General features: G+C 38.4%; 1 protein-coding gene across 1 annotated transcript; it reads left to right on the top strand.

Moving 5' to 3' along the window:
• Positions 1-18: 18 nt before the first annotated feature.
• On the top strand, positions 19-21,031 carry CAT (catalase). Its single transcript, XM_055722550.1, has 13 exons — positions 19-244; positions 5,527-5,698; positions 6,704-6,814; positions 8,073-8,203; positions 9,130-9,234; positions 10,264-10,389; positions 11,716-11,907; positions 12,836-12,988; positions 14,136-14,274; positions 16,133-16,263; positions 16,879-16,986; positions 17,600-17,686; positions 18,134-21,031. Exons 1-13 carry the CDS (start codon positions 179-181, stop codon positions 18,197-18,199), a joined length of 1,587 nt encoding a protein of 528 aa, XP_055578525.1. The 5' UTR covers positions 19-178; the 3' UTR covers positions 18,200-21,031.
• Positions 21,032-25,047: the final 4,016 nt, after the last annotated feature.

Genomic DNA, 25,047 nt, shown 5'->3' with positions numbered 1-25,047 from the left:
GGAGCCGCGGCTGCAGTAGCTCCCGCTACCTGCTGGTGCTGCAGGGCGCGGCGGTGCCTTCCCGCGGGGTGACCTCTGCGGTGCTGCCTCCTCGCTGCACGGTCCCGCCGCGCCGCCCCGCGCTTGCTCCCCCACCGCCGCGCGCGCCGCCCTTCCCGCCTTGGGGGTCTCTTGCAAAATGGCTGACGGCCGGGACGACGCCTCGCAGCAGCTGAAGCAGTGGCGGAGCCAGCGGGGCTCGCAGGTACAGCCCGGCGCGGCCTGAGGGACGGCGGCCCTCCCTGGGCGGGAAGGGTCCGGCCCGGGGAACGGCGGACCGGTGGGGGGCTGCGGGGGTCCCGGGGCGGGAGGGCGCCGAGTTCAGGGGGGCCCCGGGCCTGAGGCGGCGGCGGGCAGCCGGGGGGAGCGCCGTAGCGGGGCTCAGGGCTCGGTCCGTGCCTGGGGAGTCCTGAGCGCCGAGGGGCCGGGGGCGGCATGGGCGGGCAGCGGCTGCCTCCGCCTCAGCTCTCCTGGTGGGCAGCGGCGGGGCTTGGCTGTGCCCGAGCGGGCACGGCCTTGGGCAGAGATACGTGTACATATACATATGTTTCTTTTTTTGGTCTCAGATCGGGTGTTCACGTTTTCATTTCTGATGTCCTGTTGGTAGAACCCAGTGAAAATGTAACTAGAGATTAATATGAAGATAAAGCGCATTCCGCAAGAGTGGAGGCTTGTTTGCCAGGTTGAAGTGGGTTTGGGCAAGCGGTTGGCTGAAATCATGAGAAGGTGTAGGCAACAGCATGGCATTCGGTCTTCTGGAGGTGTAGAATATACCCCGAAATATTTGGGTACAGGTACCAATGCTGCAAGAGTTGATTTCCCTTCTTCTTTATCAAATTACTGTGGCAGTTTCTGCTGTGTCTTTTCTAATGGAAGTGCTTATTTGGTGTTAAATAGTTTTTCTGTTGGTTATACCAAGCACCACTCTTACAAGAGACAAGTGGATGTCTCGGGTCCCACTGCTTGCAGTTGTTAAGTCATCTCAATTTCACTTTTTTCCACTTGGTTCTAAAAGGTACTGTATGAAAACTACCTTCCAGTGATGAACTGTGACCCCATCCTATTCTAGCGTGTGTCATAATTATTTTTGTACCGTGACTTATTTTTTTGGTATGAATATCAGCTTTTCTGTAACAAAGCAGTATTTGAATACAGGCCAAGGTTAATTTGAAGACTGGGAGGCAACCAGAAGTCTGTGTTGCATAAAGAGTCATGAGACCTTAAGACAGAAAGTAAGGAGGACTTATTAGAATTTTAAAGTGACTTGTATAAGGTGCAAAGTATCAGTAGTGCCTGGAAGTATGTACTTTGATGTATGGTGTTTACAACAGCTGTGACTAAAACTCTCCTGGCTTTGTTTCCCTTCTTTCTGTCTTGGCAGGTTAGTGCTGTAATGAACTAAACATGCAGATTTGAAAGTTCTTATCTTTCAAGGTTTTGATTGTATGCAGTTCCTAACCATATGAAAATACAGTCATCAAACAAACTCAAGTCAAAAGTAGTATGAGAATTCTTCCTAAAACTACTGTGGGTTTTTTCCTCTCCCTCCACACTGATGGAACTTATTTTGCGTGCCCCACATAACGTTATCCTGAAACTAAAGTGAATATATCCTACCACTTTAAAAAAAAAAGAAGTTTGTTCTTCTATTCAAATGCTGGAAAGAACCTTTCAGAAAGTCTGCCTACACAAAAGAGACTGTACAGCCACAAAGCTGTTAAATTTTTTGACAGGTTTGAAACTAAATATTTTGAAAAATTGTGGGTTTAGCTACTACTTCTAGTAGTTTTAAATCTTAGCATTATAGCAGAAGAGGTTTTTAGGCAAAATTATAGCCTGTTGGTTTGAGAAGGGCTGTATTACCTCTGCAAACTTTTATCCTTTGTTGCATGTGTAGTTTACAACTAATATGCAAGGGGGTTTTCTATCCCTAAGGTGATCACATGGCAGGTATCATAAAGGTATAGGTGAATCAAAAGGACCTAAAAAGTCTCCTTAAGACTAAGGATATAGTTGTTGGGTTTTTTTTAACTCCTCCTGTCTTTTACCAGGCTCTTGCAAGGGCATTGTAGAGGGGAAGGTCATAGGTGTAGGTATATGCATTACAGTCCTACCACTGTGTGTTTAAACCTGTGAGGAGCTGCTTAGAATTTATTGGGAACTCCAGGATGAACAGGTCTCTAATTCAACATAATTTTTGTTTCCCAGTGTACTGAATGAAACTTGGTTGCTGCTTCAAGATAACATAAGTATTAGTGATTTTAAAAAGTGGCTGTATGGATTGGAGGGCTTTTAAGAGCTATGTCTCATGTTAAAAAAGAGTTGCCAGAATCCAGTCCCCACGTTTGCTGTTCTTGGAATTCCAGTAGTTGGAATTCATGAACAGTCCTGAAGCTGGACATGGGGTTTTGTGTCACAGGCTACCTTAGAGTGAGGATGAAGTGGAAATATCTGTATGTAGAACACATTGGAAGGATGGAGATGTCTGTAATGAATAATAACGCAAGGAGGTTGGAGAGGAAAATGCAGAAGTTTAGGATGCATTGGTAGGGACTGTTATTTTTCATCACATTACAGTGAGCTTACCCATCTTAAATGAGTATGGCAGTCATCCGTACAAAAAAATGTAATTATGATTAGAAAACCTAATACATTAGGTTTCATCTGTGAGAAACTTGAAACTTTTCATAAGCAAAGCTAATGAAAATAAAAGAAAAATATTTGCAGTGCTGGAAGCTGGATTAAAAAAAAAATAGTTTTCCCTAAGCAAACTCAGAAAAGAATTCTTGGCAAAAAAAGTTGAACTTAAAATGCTCACACGTCACAACAGTTCTTAGACTAATAGTCTGCCGACTACCGTGTTCTAAGAAAGGGTTTTTGAAAGCAGAGGCTTATAATGGGTTCCAGGATGGGTTGCTTGTAGCTTTCAGTACAGAAAATGTCAGGATAATGAGCTGATAATATAGTTATGTTAATTTGTGCTGGGTGAATATCTTAAAAGTAGAATATGTCAGACTTAGTAGACTGAATCATGGAGTGGATGAATGAGCTTTTTCCTGAAGTTCCTTGAATATGATGGCATCCTGCTGCTTACTGGAATGTATGAAATTAAATTCTAAATAAAAAAGTTCATTTGTAATGGCGACTTAAGCAATTTCTAGTTTAAGCTGATAGCTAAAACATAATAAGGCATACATATTTACGGATGTTAAATTATATGGGGCTTTTATGTTAGGGTATTTTTAAGAAGTTGAATTCTTAAACTGATTCAGCATGGGAGAACTTCCCACGTGGTCTAACTAGGCGATTTCTCAACGTGAGCAGGGAAATAGTTTTCTTCGCTCATTCTAAACTGAGCGAAATAGAAGGTAGGAAGCATGCAATATATAAGCAGTGGAAAGAATACTGAGAACAGTTTCTACTTTAGCATGTTTCCCTTGCCAGACTATAGATAACATTTTGATTTAGGCTGATGTTCCTTTGACTTGAAATACTTCAAATAAAGCTAAAGTAATAACTTTCCTGCAAGTTTCTGAACATCGTGTTCCTGTTTGTAACTGGATGTGTATTGTCTTTTTTAAATGTTTGTACAAATTTCTGAGTAGGTTAGGATTTCAGGCACCCTGAAGGAGTTGAATTTATATGTATAGCTTTATGCTAATGAAGTGGTGAATGAAGAACCTAGATATTTTGGGAATTCAAGCCAGCTAGTGTGTGTTGCATATTAGTAAGTACACACTGGAAATGCAGTTATCCTGTCAAATGTCTTTTATGTGGTTATTCACGTACCCGAGTTAAACAAAGGTGCGTGTATAACTCTCCCTGCGTGCTCTGCCTCATCCAGAGCTCTGGGTGTAGATGTGAATAATTGTTCTTTCCCCTGCCTTTGTGGGTTGCTGCTTGAGGTCGGGGGGGGGGGGGGGGGGGCGGGGGCAGGACACAAACCAAAAAAAAAAACCCAAAACCCGTGGAGGTTAGTCCAGTTCAGTATGCTCTTCCATAAGATAGAGATGGGATTTTTGTCTGTTTACAGTAATTAAAAGAGCGCTTAGATTGTCAGTATAAAAATTGGAACCCCATAAAGTCACTGATATAATAGTGAAAGCCTTCTCATCAAGAGTTACTTTTCCCTTCTCTTCACTGTCCTTTTTCATTTATAGAACTTTAAAGGAAGGAGAACTAGGCAGCAGGGGGTGAGAGAGTTTATTCTGGTGTATTTCCCATGGTTCAGGTGTGTGGGATGCTACTGGCAGAAGAGGGTAGGATGGTATGGATACAGAGGCCATATCCATGTATGTTCAGTGTGACGTGTAACTGGATTAAGAGTTGGCTGGTCACTATCTGTGGATGATACTTGAGCTCACCCTGTTGCAAACTTTTCTTTTGTTTGGGGTTTGTGTTTGGTTTTTTGTTTGTACTAACTTCTGTTCTGTTCTTTGAAGTCCTTTGCAAGCATTGCCCAGGCTCCTAACAATAAATGTTCTCCAGGAAAAAACTGACACCAGAGACTTGACAATTGCAGGAGCTGATGTACTTTTCTTGCTGTTTTCTACAGTAGCCAGTAAAATAGGACTGGTTCCTTTAGAGGATTATATGACCCTATATGTGATGCAAATAAAAGTTTTTTTCAAGTGAGATTTTTTTTTTTTTTAAGAAAGTGGGAGTATGCTCAATTATAGTGCTACAGAGTTCCAACCAGTGTTTCTTGAAGTTGTCTTGGAGTGACTGTTTTTTTTTCAGGTACAGGGTCACTTCTGCTGTACAAAGGTGCTGCAGCTCTAAGTAGGTTAACTTAAACTTGGTATGGGAGGGGAAAAGGATTAGTATGGGCTATCTTGCGCAGTTTCTTTAAAGACAATAATGATCTTAGTAAAAGAAAAAAGGTGGTTTGCTGTCCTTTTGACCGCACATTTATTGGCGGCACGGCTTCTTAGGGTTTTTGTTAATCTTAGTCCTTCTATGGCTCAAGAGTTGAGAATGATGGTTCTTCAGGTGCTTTTGCTTATGTTGTTTTTCCACAGCTCTTCCATTTAGTCTTTATGCTGTGTGACTGTATGTCTTTTCTTTTGCCTCCATCCCTCTACTGACATTACCTTCTTCCTCTCCTTTCTCCCTTATTACTTTCCAGCAGCAACTCCTTTTCTAGCTGTCTCTCTCCTCATCCTGTCTTGTTGAGGCGAGGGTAAAGTGAATTTTAACACCTGTTTTTAAGGTTGATGCTTCATATTTTTCTTGAAGCAAGATAGTCTCATTTCTGAACCATGGAAGACATTCCTGGATTATACATGACTTGAACTCCCTTTCTTAAGTAGCCCCAGATACAGCACGGTGTTGAGGTGTAGACATCTATATTTTCTGTAACTGGTTCCACAATCTTAAGTCCTTTTGCTATGTGACACATAATGGTCAAACAGGCGTGCACATTGTGTGGCTCAGATAGAAAGGGTTTTTAATTTCTGTTGTTGTGATATTGTTTCTTGCTTTCAGAAACCAGATGTTTTGACCACTGGTGCTGGCAACCCTGTAGGGGATAAGCTTAATATTCTGACAGTAGGGCCACGTGGACCTCTTCTTGTTCAAGATGTTGTTTTCACTGATGAGATGGCTCATTTTGACAGAGAGAGGATTCCTGAAAGAGTTGTGCATGCAAAAGGGGCAGGTATGTTTAAAAACACATTCTTTTTCTCTGTGTAGAATCAGACTTTAAAAAGCACTGGAATTAACATGTAAAATTTGACAAACTGCTTTATATTATCCATAATCCAGTATTATAGATTATAATAAACAATTTTATATCAATGACAGTAGTAAAGCCAGGTTTAAAAAAACTCAATGTTAAAATTCGAAGCACTGAAAAACTTTTTTTTTTTTAAAAAAAGGAAATATAGCTATAGCCCTTGGACTTTTACTGTATTTCCCGTAATCTGTGCTGCTTCTATCTGTTCCTCCATATTACCCCATTCCTCTGGAAGGGAAGACTTGCCCATCTCTGTTTCAATGTCTGTTTGCAAGTTATTTGATAGAGATTCTTGCCTTTGTCATCTGCTGTATCTGTCTGCCAGAGCAAGATGATGATCTGATATTTGAATTTTAAAACACCTAAACCAACTCTTAAAATTTGTTATTGATCTTAGCAAGGTAGAACTGGCACCTCTGATTAGTTATGTATTGCTCTAGAAGAAGAAAATATGGGATTGAATTTATAATGTGAATGTACATGGGAAAAATTCCTCTGTGAGGGTGGGAAGAATTTTATTGCTTCATCCAGCTTACATGTGGACCAAAAATTCTGCAACACATCAGAATTAAAGAAATACTTGTCTAGCTCAGAGATAAATATGCAAATCTTGGCAGAAGAGCATTCAAAAAGCTACTGTTTGTTATTTTGCACAGTAGAAATGGAAGTCTGTATTGTTGCTGGGAACTGTTAATGTTCAGTGAAGGAAGGAAGAGTGAGCACTGTGTAAATAGTTTAAGTTGCATTTTGTGAAAACGAATCGAGTATTTTAGTGGGTAGATATGAACTGTGTTTTAAACTGGTGTATTTTATTTCCATGTTTCCTTTAAGTCAAAACTTTCATGTTCTACCGCAATAGAATAGCAGATATGCTGTGAGTGGAAGGAAGGTATGTAGATCTGATATTTTGAAATTATTTTTCTTCAGGAGCCTTTGGCTACTTTGAAGTCACTCATGATATTACCCAGTATTGTAAGGCAAAAGTGTTTGAACATATTGGAAAAAGAACTCCGATTGCTATACGATTTTCCACTGTTGGTAAGGCTCTAAAGTTATTCTGTGTCTTCCTACGTGTGTGCCATAGTTACACTGGTAGCCATGTTTGCATTGTGGAGTGCTTAATGGACTTAAGGTAGTTTGAAATGCTTTCTGCCAACCAGTTCCTCGTTTGTGAACTTCATTTAAATTCTAAGACCTTAAGCAGCTTCTGCATCTTTGTCAGAGCTCTCTGTAGACACTTTTCTATCTGGACTGTGAGAGGAAGGATAGCTTTGAGCTATTTCTTTTTTTTCTGACAGAAAGCTTGCTTTGTTTCTGGATCATAATCAGCACTTGCATACTGCAGTTTTAATGCTTGAAAGTTAAAAACCTCTAATCTCTTAATGCTGTAGAAATGTTACGGGGATGAATGCTGTAAAATAAGTACTAGGCAGAGAAAAATAAACAATGTTCTGTAAATAAACTCTTATTTCTTAGAGCTGAATGCATAAACTGGCAAAATCTTAAATGCTATTAGTTAAAACATGCATTGTGTTCAATATCTTGCCTGATAGAAAACTGATCTTTCAAAATGTATGTGTTACTAAGTTACCTGTATTTAAAAGAAATGAAATCCTAATGAAGATTCAGTTCAGGAGATAGTATTGGAGAGAGAAGTCCAGAAAGGCTCAAGATGCTTCTGGTTTTGGCCTACTGGCTTTTCCTTGTGTCGCCAAAACTTAAGGGCATGGAATGTGATACAGGGGAAAGACGGGCCGCTGAGTTTGATCTGCAGACTTTGTGCTGAAGTGGGTCATTGCATAGTTACCTTTGCTTTCCCTGCTCTGTTTGAACATGTTTCTTCCTAGCTATTCTGTAGTATGCCCCCCCCTTTTTTTTTTTTTAATTAATGAGAGAATGACTGTCCTCATACTGTCCTTGTTATTTCATCATGATGTTTTATTTAGCATGAGCTGTTCCTGAATACTTCTGGAATGCTTTTGCTCAGATATTGTGGTAGACACTTTGGCACTTTTGCTCTGGTATAAATTTGCCCATTGAAAAGACTGTTCTGGATAAAGCAGGAGGGAAATTAGAAGGGTTACAACTCTTCTATAATTTTCCTTTTCATTAGGCATGCTATATAGATTGCTACCTTCTAAATGAGAGCTTTCACACTGGGATATGATGCACAGAAATTAATAAACCCTGTCTTTCGAAGATTTTATGGCATATTCTCAAATTCTATGTTTTTATGCTTATAATTTGTATGCATTTCCTATAGTAACACTTCTGTCTGTTCATGTGCTTCTTCAAGCTGGAGAATCTGGGTCAGCTGATACAGTTCGTGATCCTCGAGGCTTTGCAATGAAATTCTATACAGAGGAGGGTAATTGGGATCTTGTGGGAAATAATACTCCTATCTTCTTCATTCGGGATGCCATGTTGGTGAGTAAGCACAAAAGATGAGTGTACTTTGTGAAAGAGTCCAAAAGTTCATTCACATCTTGTTCTTGCTTCACTAAGAAGCAAAACCTGTTGTTTTGACACAGTTAAAGATTTGTTGGTTGTTAAATGGTCTGAACACTTTTGACTTGAAAAGGTGTTACTTTTTAGAAAAACAAATTATTTCAAGAACTAATGCTTGTTTACATACATGGTTTCATACCACAAACAGAACATGCATAGTTGTGTTTGCTGGTACATATGTCACAACAGAATAGCTAGCAAGGACATCATTGTGTTTTTAACTTCAGATCTAATAATTTTCATTGGTGTTCATATTAGCTGTTTTGCTTTGTAGACAGTTTTTTTTGTTCTCAGGCTATTTGAGAGGGCCGGGGACAGACTTTTCACTTTAAAAGCTTCTTGCAACTTCTTTTCATTAAGTGATTGTTTTGATCTTTCAGTATAACAGCACTTTGTAAGTAGAAGGGCTTTCCTTGAGTGAGGGAGTTCTGCACAGATAGTTTATAATCTCTCTGTATACGGAATATCAGACTCATAAGTGAAAAGTTCAGGTATACAAATACAAAAGATTCACGTCTCACTTTCAGTCACAAAATGAAATAATTCTCTAGCTTTGACCAGCCTGTTTATCGTAGCTGTAAATGTTTTACTTACCCTAATTTTACTGGTCTGTGAATGAATTTGGTTGCAGGAGGGGTATAACAATGAGAAGATTTCTTTTCAGTGATCTTACAACTTACTCATCTTTCAGTGTGCTGTTCCTTTCACTGTTGAGTGTATTGGAAAAAAATGTTTGTCTTGTTTTGTACCAGGAGTTGCTTAGGATACTCCATATAGTTTGGAAATGTTACAGAAATCTTTTTCCTTCTTAATTTTTCCCCCTCCTCCACTTCTGGACAAATTAGTTTCCGTCCTTCATCCATACCCAAAAGAGGAACCCTCAGACTCATTTGAAGGATCCAGACATGGTGTGGGACTTCTGGAGTCTTCGCCCTGAGTCTTTGCATCAAGTGAGTGTCTCTGACTTTATTTTGTATGATTAAGAAAATCATGTTATGACAGCATATGTGTTTTAACTGTCTCTTTTTCCAGTTTTATCTAAAGTCTACGTAATCTAGGAACAGTAAAGGTGAAAGGCCTATCATAACATTTAAAGCTGTTAGTATGTGTATCTAGCCTTTTTTCTTTTAATGACACTGTGAAACGAGTGATATTCTTCTGTTTTCATAATTGTTTTTTATGTAAGGATAAAGGGCAAGTTGTGAAGCTTTCTAACACTAAAGCAGCAGAGATACTGATAAACAACAAACTACTTCCCCCGTACTTTTTTTTTTTACTGTTCTCTAGTAATGTATAGTTGTATATCGCGTTGCACATTAGATCAACCCCCAAAATGACTAGAATTCACAGTGCATTCTAGCTATTCTGGAATGTATTTATATTTAAAAATTATGCAAAAAAGCTAATATAAAATTAAAAATGCAGTTGTCTTTTTTTTTTTTAAGAGACTAAGTTCACACAGAAGCCTTCCAGTAATTACTAATTGGAAAAAGTACCACAAGCATTGTTTGTGATCATAAACCTAAAGAAAAACAGCATTTTGAATATGTTTGCATGATGATATGGTTACTGCTTGAAGACTGATGTTATTAAGGACTTCTGTTTTCAGATTTTGTCTTTCACCTGGAAAAAACCTCTTACTTACATTTGTAACTTAAATTATCCATGCTTATCTGCTCTGTGCTTACAAGGGAGATCATAACATTATCATTAGGTTAATGTCTTGTACTTCACTGAATATTTCACGTGAATTAAACCTACATGAGGTTTTATGCCCACAATTGTTCTTTGTGCAAAACCAAAGCAGTCTAATTTCATTAACACTCTTAAAACTTAAACTTAGAAATTCCTCAAGGAATTCATAACGTTAAGATAGCTTCCAGGGATGCAGATTAATGCAATAAATAAACTTGGTCTTGAATGGTCACTTTATCCTTGATCTGGTGAGTCCATTGATACAGTTTGATCCTTCTCTTTAGGTGTCTTTCTTGTTCAGTGATCGTGGTATCCCTGATGGTTATCGCCATATGAATGGATATGGATCGCACACTTTTAAACTGGTTAACGCTAGTGGAAGACCAGTTTATTGCAAGTTCCATGCAAAGGTATTGATATTTTTTTCCAATTACTTACAGATAGTATACATCATTGGTTAAAAAAATCCATTTAAATAGATCATTGAAAAATTTTCTATGACTTTTCAAGTTGAATTCAGGAAAGACTTCGTGCATAAGCTCAATCACCAAGGTACATGGGGTTTTTTTATCAGTTTCATGCCTTTAACAAATATGACAGTCAACATTTTTCTTGGTATGGATTTACTAGACTGTGAAGAACGCTTTGTTGGGAACTCTCTTGTTATTGCAGAACTTGGTGTACTCATGTGGTGAGCTATGACATCTAGCTCAGCTTACTGGACTTCAGCCTCATGCCACTGGGAGTTGTGGATGTGAAGCTGTGCAAGAACTTTGCATCGGGCTCCCTTGCTATTCAGTGCAGATGCAAGAATCCTCTAGTCCTTTGGAAATTGTTTTGTTCGGTGTGTGATATGTTCCTGTTTCATATTCATGGTTATACAGAAGTTTGGATTCAACAGGTGCTTCTTCAGGTCAAAATTCTCTCAATCTGGATCTGGTTTTTGTTTCCGTTTATCCTCTGGATATAAGCTGCATTGATCTAGTATTTTTAAGGTGGCCTCAACTGTACATCAAAATATAAAAACTCTGTTTCTAAGAGCTCTGCAGCTGAAGCTTGTGGAACCTCACAGAACTTTCGCACTTTTCTGAGAAAGCAGTCTCTAGCATATCTTGCTTGAAAACAACTTCCCTTCAAAATTTTAAAGGCCATACAGCTTCTTACCTCATTAGACTTTACTGAAGGCTGGACATCTACCTTTGAAGCAAGACTTCAGAAACCATTATTTTAAACTAAAAGGGATTGTATATCAGCTTTTAGCCTTCAAGGATTCATTCAAAAGCCTATTAAAGTGGTATTTTAGTCCCATTTTAGATGGGAGTAAGAAATTGAGATTCATGTAGAATCTCAGCCCTGAGGGCTGCAACTGTTTTATCACTTTATGTTGGCATGTGATCTGTAAGAGAAGGTGGGATGGTGGGACTGTGAAGGAGCACTCTGTCCTGTAAGGACAGAGGGGAAATCTACTTCATGTGCTGCAGGTATCATACCTTCAAGTTTGATGTCCTGTTTTGCAGTATAGCGTTACCTATTTATTTCACTTTTAGCAGAGAAATAATTTTTATCTTGAAGGCAGCTGTTGAATGTACTGTTATTCTGAACTCAAATTACTGAAGATTGGAACATGGACAGTCACGTTCTTGGATTATAAGTCTTGTTAAAGTACCTTCTTAGTAATGATTTCTGTAATACTTTCTGCATGTTGTAACTGGTGCTACTGTTTTTATCACTTTTAGACTGACCAGGGCATCAAAAATCTTCCTGTTGAAGAAGCAGGAAGATTGGCTTCTACTGATCCTGATTATGGAATACGTGATCTTTACAATGCCATTGCCAAGGGGGACTATCCATCTTGGTCTTTCTACATTCAAGTTATGACATTTGAAGAAGCAGAGAAGTTTCCATTTAATCCTTTTGATGTAACTAAGGTATCTCTGATACTGCTGTGAATATTGGAATTCAGCTGGTTTAAGAAAGGTCATGAGATCAAAACGTAGCAAACGCCAAAACTGAGGTTTCTGTAGAAGTGTAACAGTTTCCATGGAGTAGCACTGTTTTCTTATTAGTCCCTATGGCTAAAGTTAGTCTGTCCTTTTTATTTTTCCCTTCTGTTTAAGTGTACTCTTTATTATATGATCATGTTAAGTTGGAAATCTTGGAGATTATATTGATGTTATATCTGACATTACTTTTCCTCAGTGAAATATGGATAGGGCTTGATTCCAGGCCTGCAGATTACAACTGCGCTGCACTTCCAAAGAGTCATCTCAGATCATATAGTCACACCCTGAGCTCGCTAGTTTTAAGTGGTGTTGACAACGTAGCTTCTGATTGTTGGTTGGATTTTGTCAGACTTCCAGTTGCCGTTCCAAGGAATGGCTTGTTGAAACATATTAAACTAAACTTGTGTTACTACTTCTTTTCCTCTTTTTCCTAATATTGCTCTCCCAAAGTGGCTAAAGACTTTTGGACTTGAAAGTACAGGCTAAGATGACAAAGAAAAGGCTAGCTAAGCTAGCTGTGTTTTGAAGTAGCTGAAAACAATCATGCTACCATCTCCACCTACGATATTGCATTCCTAGGCAGTTTTTCAAGCACCTGTGGGTATTTCATTTAAGTAGTAAAGTAGCTGAGATTATGCTGAGATGAAATAAGTTGCATTAATACTTGTAGTAATTGCAAAAGGCTTCTTAAAATAAGAGATCTCCCAAAATGTTTGTTAGCAAAAAAGAAATTTCTTCAGTAATGTATTCGCTCAGTCAAGACTTAAATCAGGCAAATGCTGCCTAGTAATTATTTAAGCTGCATAATTCTGTAATAACATTGACTTTAATGTATGTGTGTTATGTATTGTAGATTTGGCCGCATGGTGACTACCCTCTCATCCCTGTGGGAAAGCTTGTCTTGAACAGGAATCCTGTGAATTACTTTGCAGAGGTAGAACAGCTGGCCTTCGATCCTAGCAACATGCCACCTGGTATTGAACCTAGCCCTGATAAAATGCTGCAGGTAAACTACAATGCACGTAAGGTTTTACCTGAAGAGCATTAAGTTTGCATTGCTGTTTCTAAATCCTATCCCCTGTTCATGTAGCAGCAGTAGAACCTGACAAATGAAAAGTAATTGGTTCTTTTTTTTTTTTAATTTGTGGTTGTTTTTTAATGATTACAATTTGATGTGCTCATCAAAAATTTAAATATAAGGAGAATGGGAAAGAACTAAAGGAATAGAAAAATCTAGAATTTACAGGGTATCTGCAACAACTATCAAAGTTAATGGGGAAATCTGCCAGGCTGGCAAGAATACAGGATAAAGTCATAGCAGTAGTGCATGTTTATTCATGTTTTTACAATAGATCTTAGAACTATAAACTCTTATGAGTGTGAGAGGTGGACTTCAAGTGCTCTTAAAATACAGATACAGCTAATCCCTGATACTACTTCTAAAGAATGGTCTTGTGGTTTGTATCAGATTTCTTACAGGTCAAAATATCTAAGACAAGACTGGCTGCAGTAGACTATACTGTTTGCAAAGTCATGGATCTTTGCATGTTAAGCTTGTTCAGATTAAAACCAGATTGTTGCTTCAAATGATATCCATAGGAACAACAAAGTATTTTGACAATTTTACTGATAAAGTCTTGAACCATCAGGCAGTTCTTTCATTTGTCTCTCTGCACTCCCACAGACTTAATGGTTAGAATCCCTGTCATCTTGGTGTCCAGATGTCACTAGAATGCTTCAGATTCAGTTCAGTAAATAGATAAGGGGCTACCTTATTTCAATACAATCAAATTTTAAAACTTAAGGTTGAAAATACTATGTTACTCCTAAGTAACATTTAGCACTACTATAGTTGCTTTCACCTGTACACATATAACCATTCTGCTGCTTCAGAATAGGTTTAGCCTTTTGAAATGGGTAGGAAATACCCAAGCTGCATGAATACAACGCAGCCTGCCATTCTTCACTGGTAGTGCAGCAAAGTTAGCTTGTGGCTTGTCACTTGGTATGTAATATGAAGTATGTAAGGAATATATATGCAAAGGAAACAGTCTTCTTCCTTGTAGTATTTAATATATAGTGCTTTGAATTCGCATCTACCACTTAAGTGATCTCTTTCAGCAAGTAGTAAATATTTGTGATCACTGTTTTAGGGTCGCCTTTTTTCGTATCCTGACACTCATAGACACCGTCTGGGACCTAACTATCTACAAATTCCTGTGAACTGCCCCTTCAGAGCTCGTGTGGCCAATTACCAGAGGGATGGACTAATGTGTGTTTCTGACAACCAAGGTAGTAATGAAAATGTCTTTATAATGATGCTTATGCACGTACCACAGAATTCTTTCCTGTTCACAGGGGATTTAAGATACTTGCTAAACAGATTTGGGTCTGGGGGTGGTGCTGGATATTACTAATTTATTATACTATAAGAAATGCTACTTTTTCTCCTCAGCCATTTAGTGTCTCTTGGGGCTTTTTCGCCCCAACACAGACATCACTGTGTAACTTCCTGAGCTTCAGACTTCCCAGTCTGGCTTTTTCCTTTTATATGAAAACTGTTCCTTACCTCTCATAATCTTTGTCAACCTCTTGGTACCTTTCCTTACGTTACTAGATGCTTTCTGAGATCAGCTGGCCTCGCCTGCCTTTGTTAAAAATCCATTATATGCTCCTTGTATAGAGTGCCCTACTTTTGTCTGTGTGCAGTTCCTAATACTGTCTCTAACTCTGCACTCGCCAGCAATCTGAAAGTAACTTCTAACTGTCCAAATGAATTCAAGATGTATTTTGTGACTGGGCATGACATATCTTAGAATTCATGATTGTGCATGTATAAAGTTGCATGCGCTTCTATTCCCCGTGTGGATTACATGGCAGATAAATTTGTTTTCAGAAAAGCAATTTTCATCCACTGTTTTGGTATCATGAGATTATGTGTCAGTATAGATGGCTAGCTTTGATTTTGACTGAGTTAGTTTGCAGAGGCTGAGCTGTCAGTTTGTTGTTTGCTCCATTTTCAGGTAACTTTATGAATGTGTTCGATAGTACTAGTCCTCTCAGAGGAGGGCTCTCCCTGAGTAATTCTTTTTACTATTAAAATTGACCTTTTATTCCTGTTTCCTATGTTCTTGATACAATACTAATTGACAAGATACTGACTTTTATCCTGTTATCTCTTGTTTGAGGGGATCTTGTTGAAAGCAATCAAACGAATTCAGTAGTGTCCCTAGTTTATGTTCCTTTGAAGACTTCTAGAAACATACTTGTTAATTGAAAAAGTTCCGAAATATTAATAATTCAAAATGAAGAAATATGCCAGAGAAATAGTTTCACAGAAGTTAATTACTACCTCTTTGTTTCTACTTCTAAGCAAAAATCTATTTGAAAAATAATAGAGGTGGCCTGAATGTCTCTGAGAAATCTTTATATGCTTTCTTAAGATTTAAAGATCGATTTTCCTATACTTAGTCTGCTTTGTTAAACTACTTTCTGCTCTCCAAGAGATTGCGAAAGGCAAGAGCATAAATGCCAAGACTAGAGCTTTAACCTCCCTTCTATTCAGCATGTTGTGTTCTGTCAATGTTTGCCCAATAGTGGCTGGTTTACACCTGAGATGAAACAAGGATATACTTACGTGTCGTGCCAAAATGCTGTATTCCTCTGGGCTATGAATTCTAATACTTGCTGAGGTAGGTGAGGGAAATATTTGGAAAACAAGAAAATAACCCCCCCACATAGCTAAGACTAGTAGTTCTTCAAATATGCAGATGAAAGTGTATTTTCATGCTGCCTTGGACTAAAACTTTGAATAACTCTCGTGACTTTGTATATTTAAAAGGTCTGAGCAATGTTGTTGTGAGAGTGGCCAGATTTCCTTATTTCTGAAACAAACAAATTTTCCCCACAAAAATCTATCAAAATTCTCTTTGTGGTAAGTGCTGTTAAGTACTAGCTGGAAGACGCAACTCCTGTTGTTGAGCTGTGCGTTGACAAAAAAATGCTGACAACTTTTTAATGAAGTGAATCGAGCTGGGGAATTGATTTAGATTCTTCTAGGCAGAGAACATTTTCTGTCTTGGGCCTTAATCTGGGAGAGCTGGCATCTGATTGTTTTGGTTTTGGGGGGGGGGGGTTTGTTTCTTTTCAGGTGGTGCTCCAAACTATTATCCAAATAGTTTTACCGGTCCAGAAGATCAGCCCATTGTAAAAGAGAGCCGTATGTCTGTTTCGGGAGATGTGCAGCGCTTCAATAGTGCAAATGAAGATAATGTGACTCAGGTACAATGTATGAAAAGGCTTATTAGATAAAATGAGTTTAAAGAATATTGGTAAGAATCATGCAGATATGGCTTCTCTCTGAAGCACCTGGGCTAACCTGAAGTTCAGGTCCCATGAGAGCCTGGAAGATCTCCATGCAGCTTAATTTCGTGAATAACTGAATTCTTGCTGACAGGACAGTTAGTGAATTCTCTCAGACCTTTGCCATCTGTATTCTGGACACAGATATCTAGACGTTGTTACTTTGGCATCTTGTGATTAGTGTCTGCAGATATGCAAACTAGAGTATGAATGTAACGTCATGATCATCAATTCCTGAATTGTACCCCAACAGCGATATTGATTTTAATTCACCAAACACCAGTTATTTCCACCTAGAAATGGAAAGAGTTGTTAGCAGGTTTTGGGAGGAAAAAAACCCCAACCAACCACATGACCCCAAAACCACGAATTGATTGCCTTTAAGTTTAAGTGTTCTGAGTATTTTAAGCGTTGCCTGACTAGTAAGTGATAGCTATTCTTCAGTCATAATGAATCTTATAAGTGTTACTGGCTGATACAGGTAGAATGACTTGCTTTTATGAATTTCAAAATAAAACTTTTTCTAATTGTAAGGTGCGAGATTTCTATACGAAAGTGCTGAAGGAGGATGAACGCCAAAGGCTGTGTAAAAACATTGCTGATCATCTTAAAGATGCACAACTCTTCATTCAGAAGAGAGCTGTAAGTGGCCTGTTTGGTTTTTAGCCTTTGCTCTTTAGTCCACCTTTTCTTGCAGTCAAAATGGCAATATGCGTATGGAAAGGAAGATCAGGAATTCTTCTCTGAAAAGGCAACTTCTGGATTTTTTCTTATTCATGAATTTTCAATACAGACCATTTAAATACGTGCCTAATTACATAATAGAACACAATATTTAACATGCTAAAGTAACTTTTGTTTGTGATGGGAAAAATGGGGTGAACATTGAACATCAAGGATGTCATGTGTTTAGCTGCTTGTTTCAAAAATGAGGCGACTGCCAGTGTAATGTTTTGCTCTAAACAAGGAGAAGGCAGCGAGGGCCAGAGAGGGATTGATCTTTATCTTTCCTAATAGACCTTTCTTTATATCGGGAAAGAGTTCTGTGTGAGATAATACAAATAGTGTTTGAAGATGTTCATAGCTCCCTTTCTGGCTGGCCAGAATTAAACTTCTGGAAAGGAATGTTCATTCTCCTCTTCTTCCTTATAACATCTACTGCTTGTGGACCACAGAACAGAAAATGTGTTAAAGAATACATTTGAAGTGGAGGAAAAACTTCTTATTATCTCTTGTGTTCTGCCTTCATGTTAAGGTGAAAAACTTCACTGATGTTCATCCTGACTATGGTGCCCGTGTTCAGGCTTTGCTGGACAAATACAATGCTGACAGTGGGAAGAAGGTATGATAACGATTCCTGTAGCTGAATTTTGACTGGCTGTGAATTAGCTTCTTCTGTAAAGACAAAAAAATGAGTAATAGTCTTGATTCCCATTTAGTTTAAATGGTGGAACTCAGCACGTATAGAACTAACCCATGATGAATCATCATTAATTACATTTAAGTGTTGATTAACCAATGGTGTACAATTAACTTTGTTTCAGTTGGTTTTTGGAAGGCTTGTGAAAGATAACTGTACGTGATATGCGATGTGTTCAGGCTGATTCTTCAGACCAAATGATTACTCGTTCTTTGTAATGGTAATGAAACATTTCCATAAGCCTTTCCTGGGCTCAGTGCTTGCTACATAGAATAACATTGTTGCTTTAAGTACTCAATTTTTTCCTGAAGTTCCCCTAACTACTTCTAGTGGACCTTGCTCTGAATATTTCTTTTGTATTATTTTTAGGATGTGATTAGGACATATACACAATCCACATCTCGTGTGTCTGCCAAAGAAAGATCCAACTTGTAAAGCACGCTGCGGAGACTTAATCTGTGAATTTTGCGTCCTTACAACTGCAGGACAACCTGTTGAAGATGTGAATGAATGTAGCGACTTCTGCACAAACACAGAAGTGTTTTACAGGCTCGACTTGTTAAGCTTTCAAGTGCCTGTATCTGTATGGGAAACTAGGTAACATAAGCTAACAATCCTAGTGCCTTTCAACACGAGTGCTTTACTGCTCGTTAACAATATCGGGTATTTTTAAGGAAATTGATTAAAAATTATCTTCATTTCTAGATGCAAATATAAGTTTAATTGCAATATTGCTTGTTTTATTTGTGGTAAAACTCTCCTGGCTAAATCACCCAATAGAACTTCTAGAATGATACTATAATTATCCTTAAGGATAAACTTGTTCATGTTAAAGTTGATGTTGCTCAGTATTTCTAATAAATTAGTTCTTTTAGGTATTTGTAGATGCTTCCTTTTGAATTTCATTTTTGGCCTTCCAGAAGTAAAATGTGCGGTATAGATTTATAGGTATATTAATTACAGGTATATTAAAAGATATAAAAATGCCCTGCTTTCCAACACAAAGGCATTTCGTCCTTATGATTGAAATGAAGCTATCTAGAAAGTTTAATCTGAATAGATGTAAATTTTATTCCCAATATATATTTTAAGATAATCTTTGCTTACTAATGCTAGGTTGGGATATAACAGACCAAAGGGGGATAGGAAAAGATACTTTCTTATTTCATACACTTTATAACTAAATTGATTACATCTTACAGTTCTTTAGGGGTGGGGGGATTGTTCTATCTAATCTGTAAGAATTTAAATGGAAAAATACTGATTTTTCTAAGTTTCTAAAAAATTAACCTTCAAATGCATGAATATTTTTCTTGACCATGATCTTAAGTTCTAGCGTATTCAAAACTATTCCCAATGGTTTCTGAAATTCTGTTGTTTTACTGCCGTAGTCTCATATTACTAGCTACTGATCAAGCCAGAGCTAGTTTTCAGAGTTAGACTTCAATTAAAGTGGTAGATTTCTATGAATGTGGATATCTATAGTTGGATATATGCATAAACTTGACTTTAAGCATGTTGTAATGTTGCCTAGTATTTGATATTCAGTTAATCAGTATAAAAGACTTTTGGAACCCTTTAGATTGAAAAGTGATCCCTATTATTATTCCTGAGATTGAAAGGAGTTTCTTTAGCAATATTTTTTTCCTCAATCTTAGAGTGTAATCTTTAATCAGGTCTTAATAATTGGCACAAAATGAAAGTGTTTATATTTGAGACCTTAGAGCAGTAGTTAAATGATAATTATTTGTGGACACTGCCTTTTGAATCTGAGTAGTAGTGGTTACCTCAGAAAGCATGTTGTCAGCATCTGAGCACTTTACTCTACAAGCATACAACAAAAAACAAGGCTTAAGCTACTGTTTTATAAGGCCAAAATCCCACCTAGTATTTCTTGTTAGATAACTGTTTGGAAAGTGTTATCCAGTGTGGGACGCTGGCGTTGTTGGTGCTGAATACAGAAGTCCGTGAGTCAGCAGGGAGTAGTGGGGTTCGACTTGAACGACATGCTTGTCTCACAAAACAGATGTGAGAGATGTGAACTAACACCAATCAACCTGAGTGGTGTCTGGGGTGAGGTGGGGACTTCACAGGCTTGTGGTGCTTCAGTAAAGCCAGAAAGACTCCCATACATCTCTACCAAATACCCTGCCCCCTGCTGTGCCACTGGGCCCTACTGGCCTTCCCTTGCTAAGGGCCAACTGGCACACAACTGTCCCACCTCACCATGAGTATAAATCTGGCATTAGAGTCCTCTATTTTGAGGACAAGAACTCCAACTACTGGACAGGTTGATGGGCCTGGACCTCCTAGACTCCTCTCAGACATGGTGTTTAGGAAACGAGGGTCCTTTTTGAACCTCATGACTCAACGGGAGGGCTTTCCCCTGCTACTTTGCCATATGCCAGACTCATACACATAAAGCAAGACCCACTTATGGGGTAATTAGTGTCCAAGCTTACTGTTGGCAGTTTTGAATAAAAAAAAAAGTCCTAACTGTTGCATACTGAAGTTGGTCCTAACAGACCACAAGAGTTTCAGAAGTGTGTGCTCAGTAGAATCGGGTAATTCATTGTGCATCTAGAGTCCTGGCAAGTTATAGGACTCTGCCTGTAACTTCTGCCTCTTCCCTTGCCAAACAGAAAGATCAGCATGTATGTGTAAATGGTTGAGATTGTAGTTGCACAACAGTACCCCTTGTATGAAATACTTGCTCTCCTTGTTTGCCTGTTGATACTGCCGCCTTAGGATTTGGTCTGGAAAAGGCTTGAATAAGTGATACAAAGGATTTCAGAGCCCAGCTACTAGCTTGTAACTCAAGCAAATGTTTCACAAATTTCAATCATAGCAAGTTTTTTAATATTTGGTGCATTTCTGGGTCTGTCTTGAGTTGTGTTTTGAGCAGGAGTACTTCCCAATTTGGCATTTAAGTGTGAATTTGCATTGTAAGAGGTGATAGATAGGTGAAGGAAAGTAGATACTAAGTGCTGTTCCAACTCATTTATGTACTAACCTATTGTGAAAAATTAGCTGCGGTGTAGATGCCATAAAATAATATGAACTGGTAGCCTACCTTGTTCTGGGATTCAGTTGGATTTTTACCTGAAAGAGCTACATGAATGGGTGGGAATATTTCTGACTGGAACATAGAATCCTAATGAGTTTTGGAAAAGAGTGAACAAGGCTTAATCTTATTTTTGTTGTTTGCTAAATTAATTATACTGTCTTCCTTTTTTATTTCTGAAATAAAGCTGAATTTAAAAAATCTCTTGGCAACGTGTTGTCTGTTTTCTGTGCAAGTATTTTCAAAGAGTTTATTTTAATCTAGGAAGTTCATATCTTCATCTGTTTTTTGGAGATGATGCAGAAGCTGTTGGAAGTTCTGGGTAATTGGTATCTATTTCAGAATGTAGTTATTTGTCCTGCACAGGCTCTGGCTGCCAACAAAGGCCTTGGACTCAAGGCTGGTGCTTGGAATTCACACGTAGGGGCCAAGCACTAAGTTCTGCTCAGCTCAGTGAAATTACTTGTTAGGAACCTCTTTAATTTCCTCACCCTTCAGGAAAGGGAATGCTGCTCATGTGTCTACGATTGCATGTACTATATGAACTGGAAAAAATTGCTGTCCTGCTTTACTGTGGGGTTTGTTGACAAAGCCTTGCTTAAGCCTCTGTTTGCTGAAGAACCTTTTATTTATTATATGAAAATTTCAGTGGCAATTTACAGATTTGTCACAAGGTTACCTTGTTTTTCATTGCAGTTCACTCATCTGTTAGTGAAGGTCGGTTGTCAATTGTTTGAGTATGTAGAGTTGAAATGTAACATATGAAGTGTTTCAAAGCTACCATACAGCCTTTCAAAAAGCTGTCAGTACAGAAATTTATTCTACCATTTGTTACCCAAATGTTTGGTTCCGCTTTTCATATTGCAGTTACTTAGTTCCTAAATCTGTCCTTTTTTGTTTCATAGGTAAGGAAGTGTGTGCCTCCTTCCTCACTGTATATTGTAAGGTAATAGCTAGAAAAAAGTGGATAAGTACACTTAACATGTAGTGGAAACGGTACTGTGACATGAACTTGCAGAGGTTTTAGTAGAGTAATTCACATGGAAAGCTATTCTAAGTTTGTCCAGGTGGCCTTTATCTGACCATGGCTGTAAATCATTGTCACTAATAAATTCCACTGTAATTTATACCAGTTTAGAGTAGAGGTTAGGCTAAAGTTTGGATGATGTCAAGTCAGAAAAGAAAATCAAGCACTAGGGGATGAGGATGAGAGGAAACGCCTTGTGCAGTAATGTTGAGCAGGGCAGAATGGGCTAGGTAGGTAATATGTACCTTCTGCAGCTACCTTTGTTTTGAAAACTCCCTGTTTCAGCATAATAATGCTTAAAAGGCTAACCTGTGTTCTGTGCTGCTAAACTGGCCGTGACAAGTATTACACAGTCAAACCTGGCTTTTTCAGAACACAATGGAAGGGCACAGAACACTGGAGGACAATAATGCCATTTCTTCAAATAAACAAGATGATGAATCCACTTAGAGCTACTTACTGTGAGAATAAGACTATTTACGTGATGTGACACAGTCTCACTTGTGTTTTGACTTTGTGTTCTGTTCAAGTAAAAACAAATATTCCTTTGGCAGGTTGTTGCAATGCAACTTTCAGTTATGTGTAAAGGAGAATTGCTCAACACTTTCCTATTACTGTTTTATTTCAGGTGCACATCTGTAACAATGGAATTAGCAATGAATTTGAAACATGCTCTGGAAATTACAGCTTCTTTAGGAGTACCTCTCCTTCTCATGGACCCTTCCTCTTTAGTCCTAGGTGATTTTCCCTTTTCCAGAATGTTTGAACCTGAGTGGTCAAAACCCATGAGCAGATTCCAGAATCTCAGTGGATGTTTGTTAGAGCAGGCTGTGCCAGCGGATGAGTGAGGGTATGGCATTGCTAAATGTTCTCCAGGGCAAAATGAGTGAGGCAAGTTTGGAGCAGATAGTTACTGCTTCAAGTATCTTGGGAAGAGTGAGCCCTAAATTCTTTTCTTGAACCCAGCTAGCTCACTGCCTGGGGAAAGCCACTGATGAAAATAGTCTGCTAAGCAGCGTGCTGATATCCATGACTTTAGCATCCATTAAACCAAGTTGATTTGCCAAGTTATGTTATATACCTGTTACTCATCTTGGAGGAAAAGGCTGTTTGTTCTCCATTTGGGGATCTGATACACAAATTCTCAGACAGGCAAATGACTCTCCATTTTCTCACAAAATTATATAAAAGCAAGAGTCTTTCATCACCTAATACCGCAGGAGGAGGTGTTTGGGAGTCTATGAAGGTTCTCTTAAGCCTGAAAACCCACATTTCATGTGTTAGTGCCCAAGTTTTTTTTTAGTTGGGGCTCCATTATTTTTTCTTTTAAAAACATTTCATTTTCATCTGCAGGTTAAATGTGAATTGTGTGAGAAGGAATGTGAAGGAGTGTCTGCTTTCATACTAAGTTATGGGCATGAGTTCATGATACTAAGAAAGCTACTATATTGATCAGCACTGCAAGCAGATGTGTGCTAGAGATGAGCATACCTGTTTGATTTACCTTATCCTGTGGGATATTTTTAACAAATATTTATTTACAAATCCTGTGGGATGGGGGGCTTCAAACCAGTACCACAGATCCAGTGTTATGTTGCATGTTCTTATCTCTTGCTGATAGTAGATTATATGAAGATATGCAATGCATGGTAAAACTTGACCTTTCTTCCCAGGCAATATTGCAGAACTGAATCTGAACTGATAATTTGGGCTCACAATTGCATGATCATAATGCAGGTCATGACATGGAGAGCTGGGCTTGAGCATAGCCTTGACTCAGCTGATACTGAGGATGCAGTTGCATAAGACCATTTTGGAGGTAAATGGGAAAAGAACTAAGTCTCTGTTCTGATGATTGGAAATGAAATGAAGGCAATTTTGCCAGATTTGTGGTTTGTCTGTCAGCAATTGGTAAATTCTTACTTAGCTCTTGAACCTAGCCTAAGAGCTAAAGACCTTTACAATTTGTGCCGTACCATCTCACAAATAGCTGTTTAAGGTATCTGCAAAGCATCTGTCACATTCCCTTTCTCATCTGTCCCGTTAAGAAAGGATTCATTTAATTTTCCTGTGAAAACTTTTCCCACATGAGAAGTTCTGAAATCCTCTTCTAGTTCAGGATGGCTTCAGTTGCGGGGATGGATCATTTAGACTGAATAAGTTTCCTGAAAAAGCCCTGTGTTTGCAAGAGGTTGTAAAAGGCTGCATAATTATGTAGTCTAGGGAAGCTAATCAAAGCTAAACAACAAGGCAGTGTAGAAATAACAAGTGAAGTAGGTTGATATCTGGATCGCTGGTAATGGTAACACTTTCACAGCCTGGATTGCTGTGTAGAGCCTGTATAATTTACTTGTGTGATAAAAGCTTGAACTTTGTCGTGGTGGGGTTCCACCCAAAGTCAAACTTCAACCTCAGTGCTGGAAATCGCACTGTATTGCAGGCTGAGAGTAAACAGGCCCTCAGGACCTGTGCTGAAATTTATTTTCAGGTCATTAAAGATTGATAAACTGATAGTTTGATAATACCTTTTTAATTAAAAAAAATAATTTTTTTTTTGCATTCTGCTTACCAGAGCAAAGAAGCTGGATCAAGGAGGTCTAGTGCTGTTATATAATTAATCTTGAAATTTTTCAGCCCAGAAGTTGCAGCCAGACTTATTTCATTAAATGACAATATGCTGTTCTTTGCCTTGAAAGAAAATAGACACTGGTTACTTCGCAGTTTTTTTTCAGAAATTGCGGACAGTGTCTTCATACTTTCTTGAAAACCGCAGAAATGTCCACCTTGATCTTAACCAATCTCATTCAAATCATTACAAGATTATAAAAGCCATTTTGCTTGGTTGTTGTAACTGAAGTTGGATCCAATGATTTGAATCAAATGCTGTAAAGCTGTAATGGAACAAGTCAAGAAAAACTTCCTTTCCTGTTTCATAGCATGTGATAAACCACAAAAATATTTTATGTAGATTTGCTGTGTCTTTAACTTCAGTGTTTATTCTTCATTCATTCCTCTCAGATTTCACCCTTTTAAAACTCTAACCAATATTGGGAACTTTGTTACTTTTTAACTGAGGGGGGTTTTTTTGTGTGTGGGGGGGTGTGTGTGCAGTAACTCCTTGTCTTGCAGTGATTGTTGATTCAGCATTGACAGCAACAGTATTGACACACAGGTGGATACACTCTTCTACAA

Source organism: Falco cherrug, chromosome 10 (assembly GCF_023634085.1).
Source record: "Falco cherrug isolate bFalChe1 chromosome 10, bFalChe1.pri, whole genome shotgun sequence".
NCBI classification, from domain to species: Eukaryota; Metazoa; Chordata; class Aves; order Falconiformes; family Falconidae; genus Falco; species Falco cherrug.
The sequence above is the reverse complement of the archived record's forward strand: the minus strand, read 5'-3'. Positions and strand labels throughout refer to the sequence as shown.

Coding starts and splice junctions, on each gene's coding strand:
- CAT (XM_055722550.1), top strand. CDS start 179: ATGGCTGACGGCCGGGACGACGCCTCGCAGCAGCTGAAGCAGTGGCGG. Junction 5,699..6,703: donor TGTGCATGCAAAAGGGGCAG/GTATGTTTAAAA, acceptor ATTTTTCTTCAG/GAGCCTTTGGCTACTTTGAA. Junction 9,235..10,263: donor GCCCTGAGTCTTTGCATCAA/GTGAGTGTCTCT, acceptor CCTTCTCTTTAG/GTGTCTTTCTTGTTCAGTGA.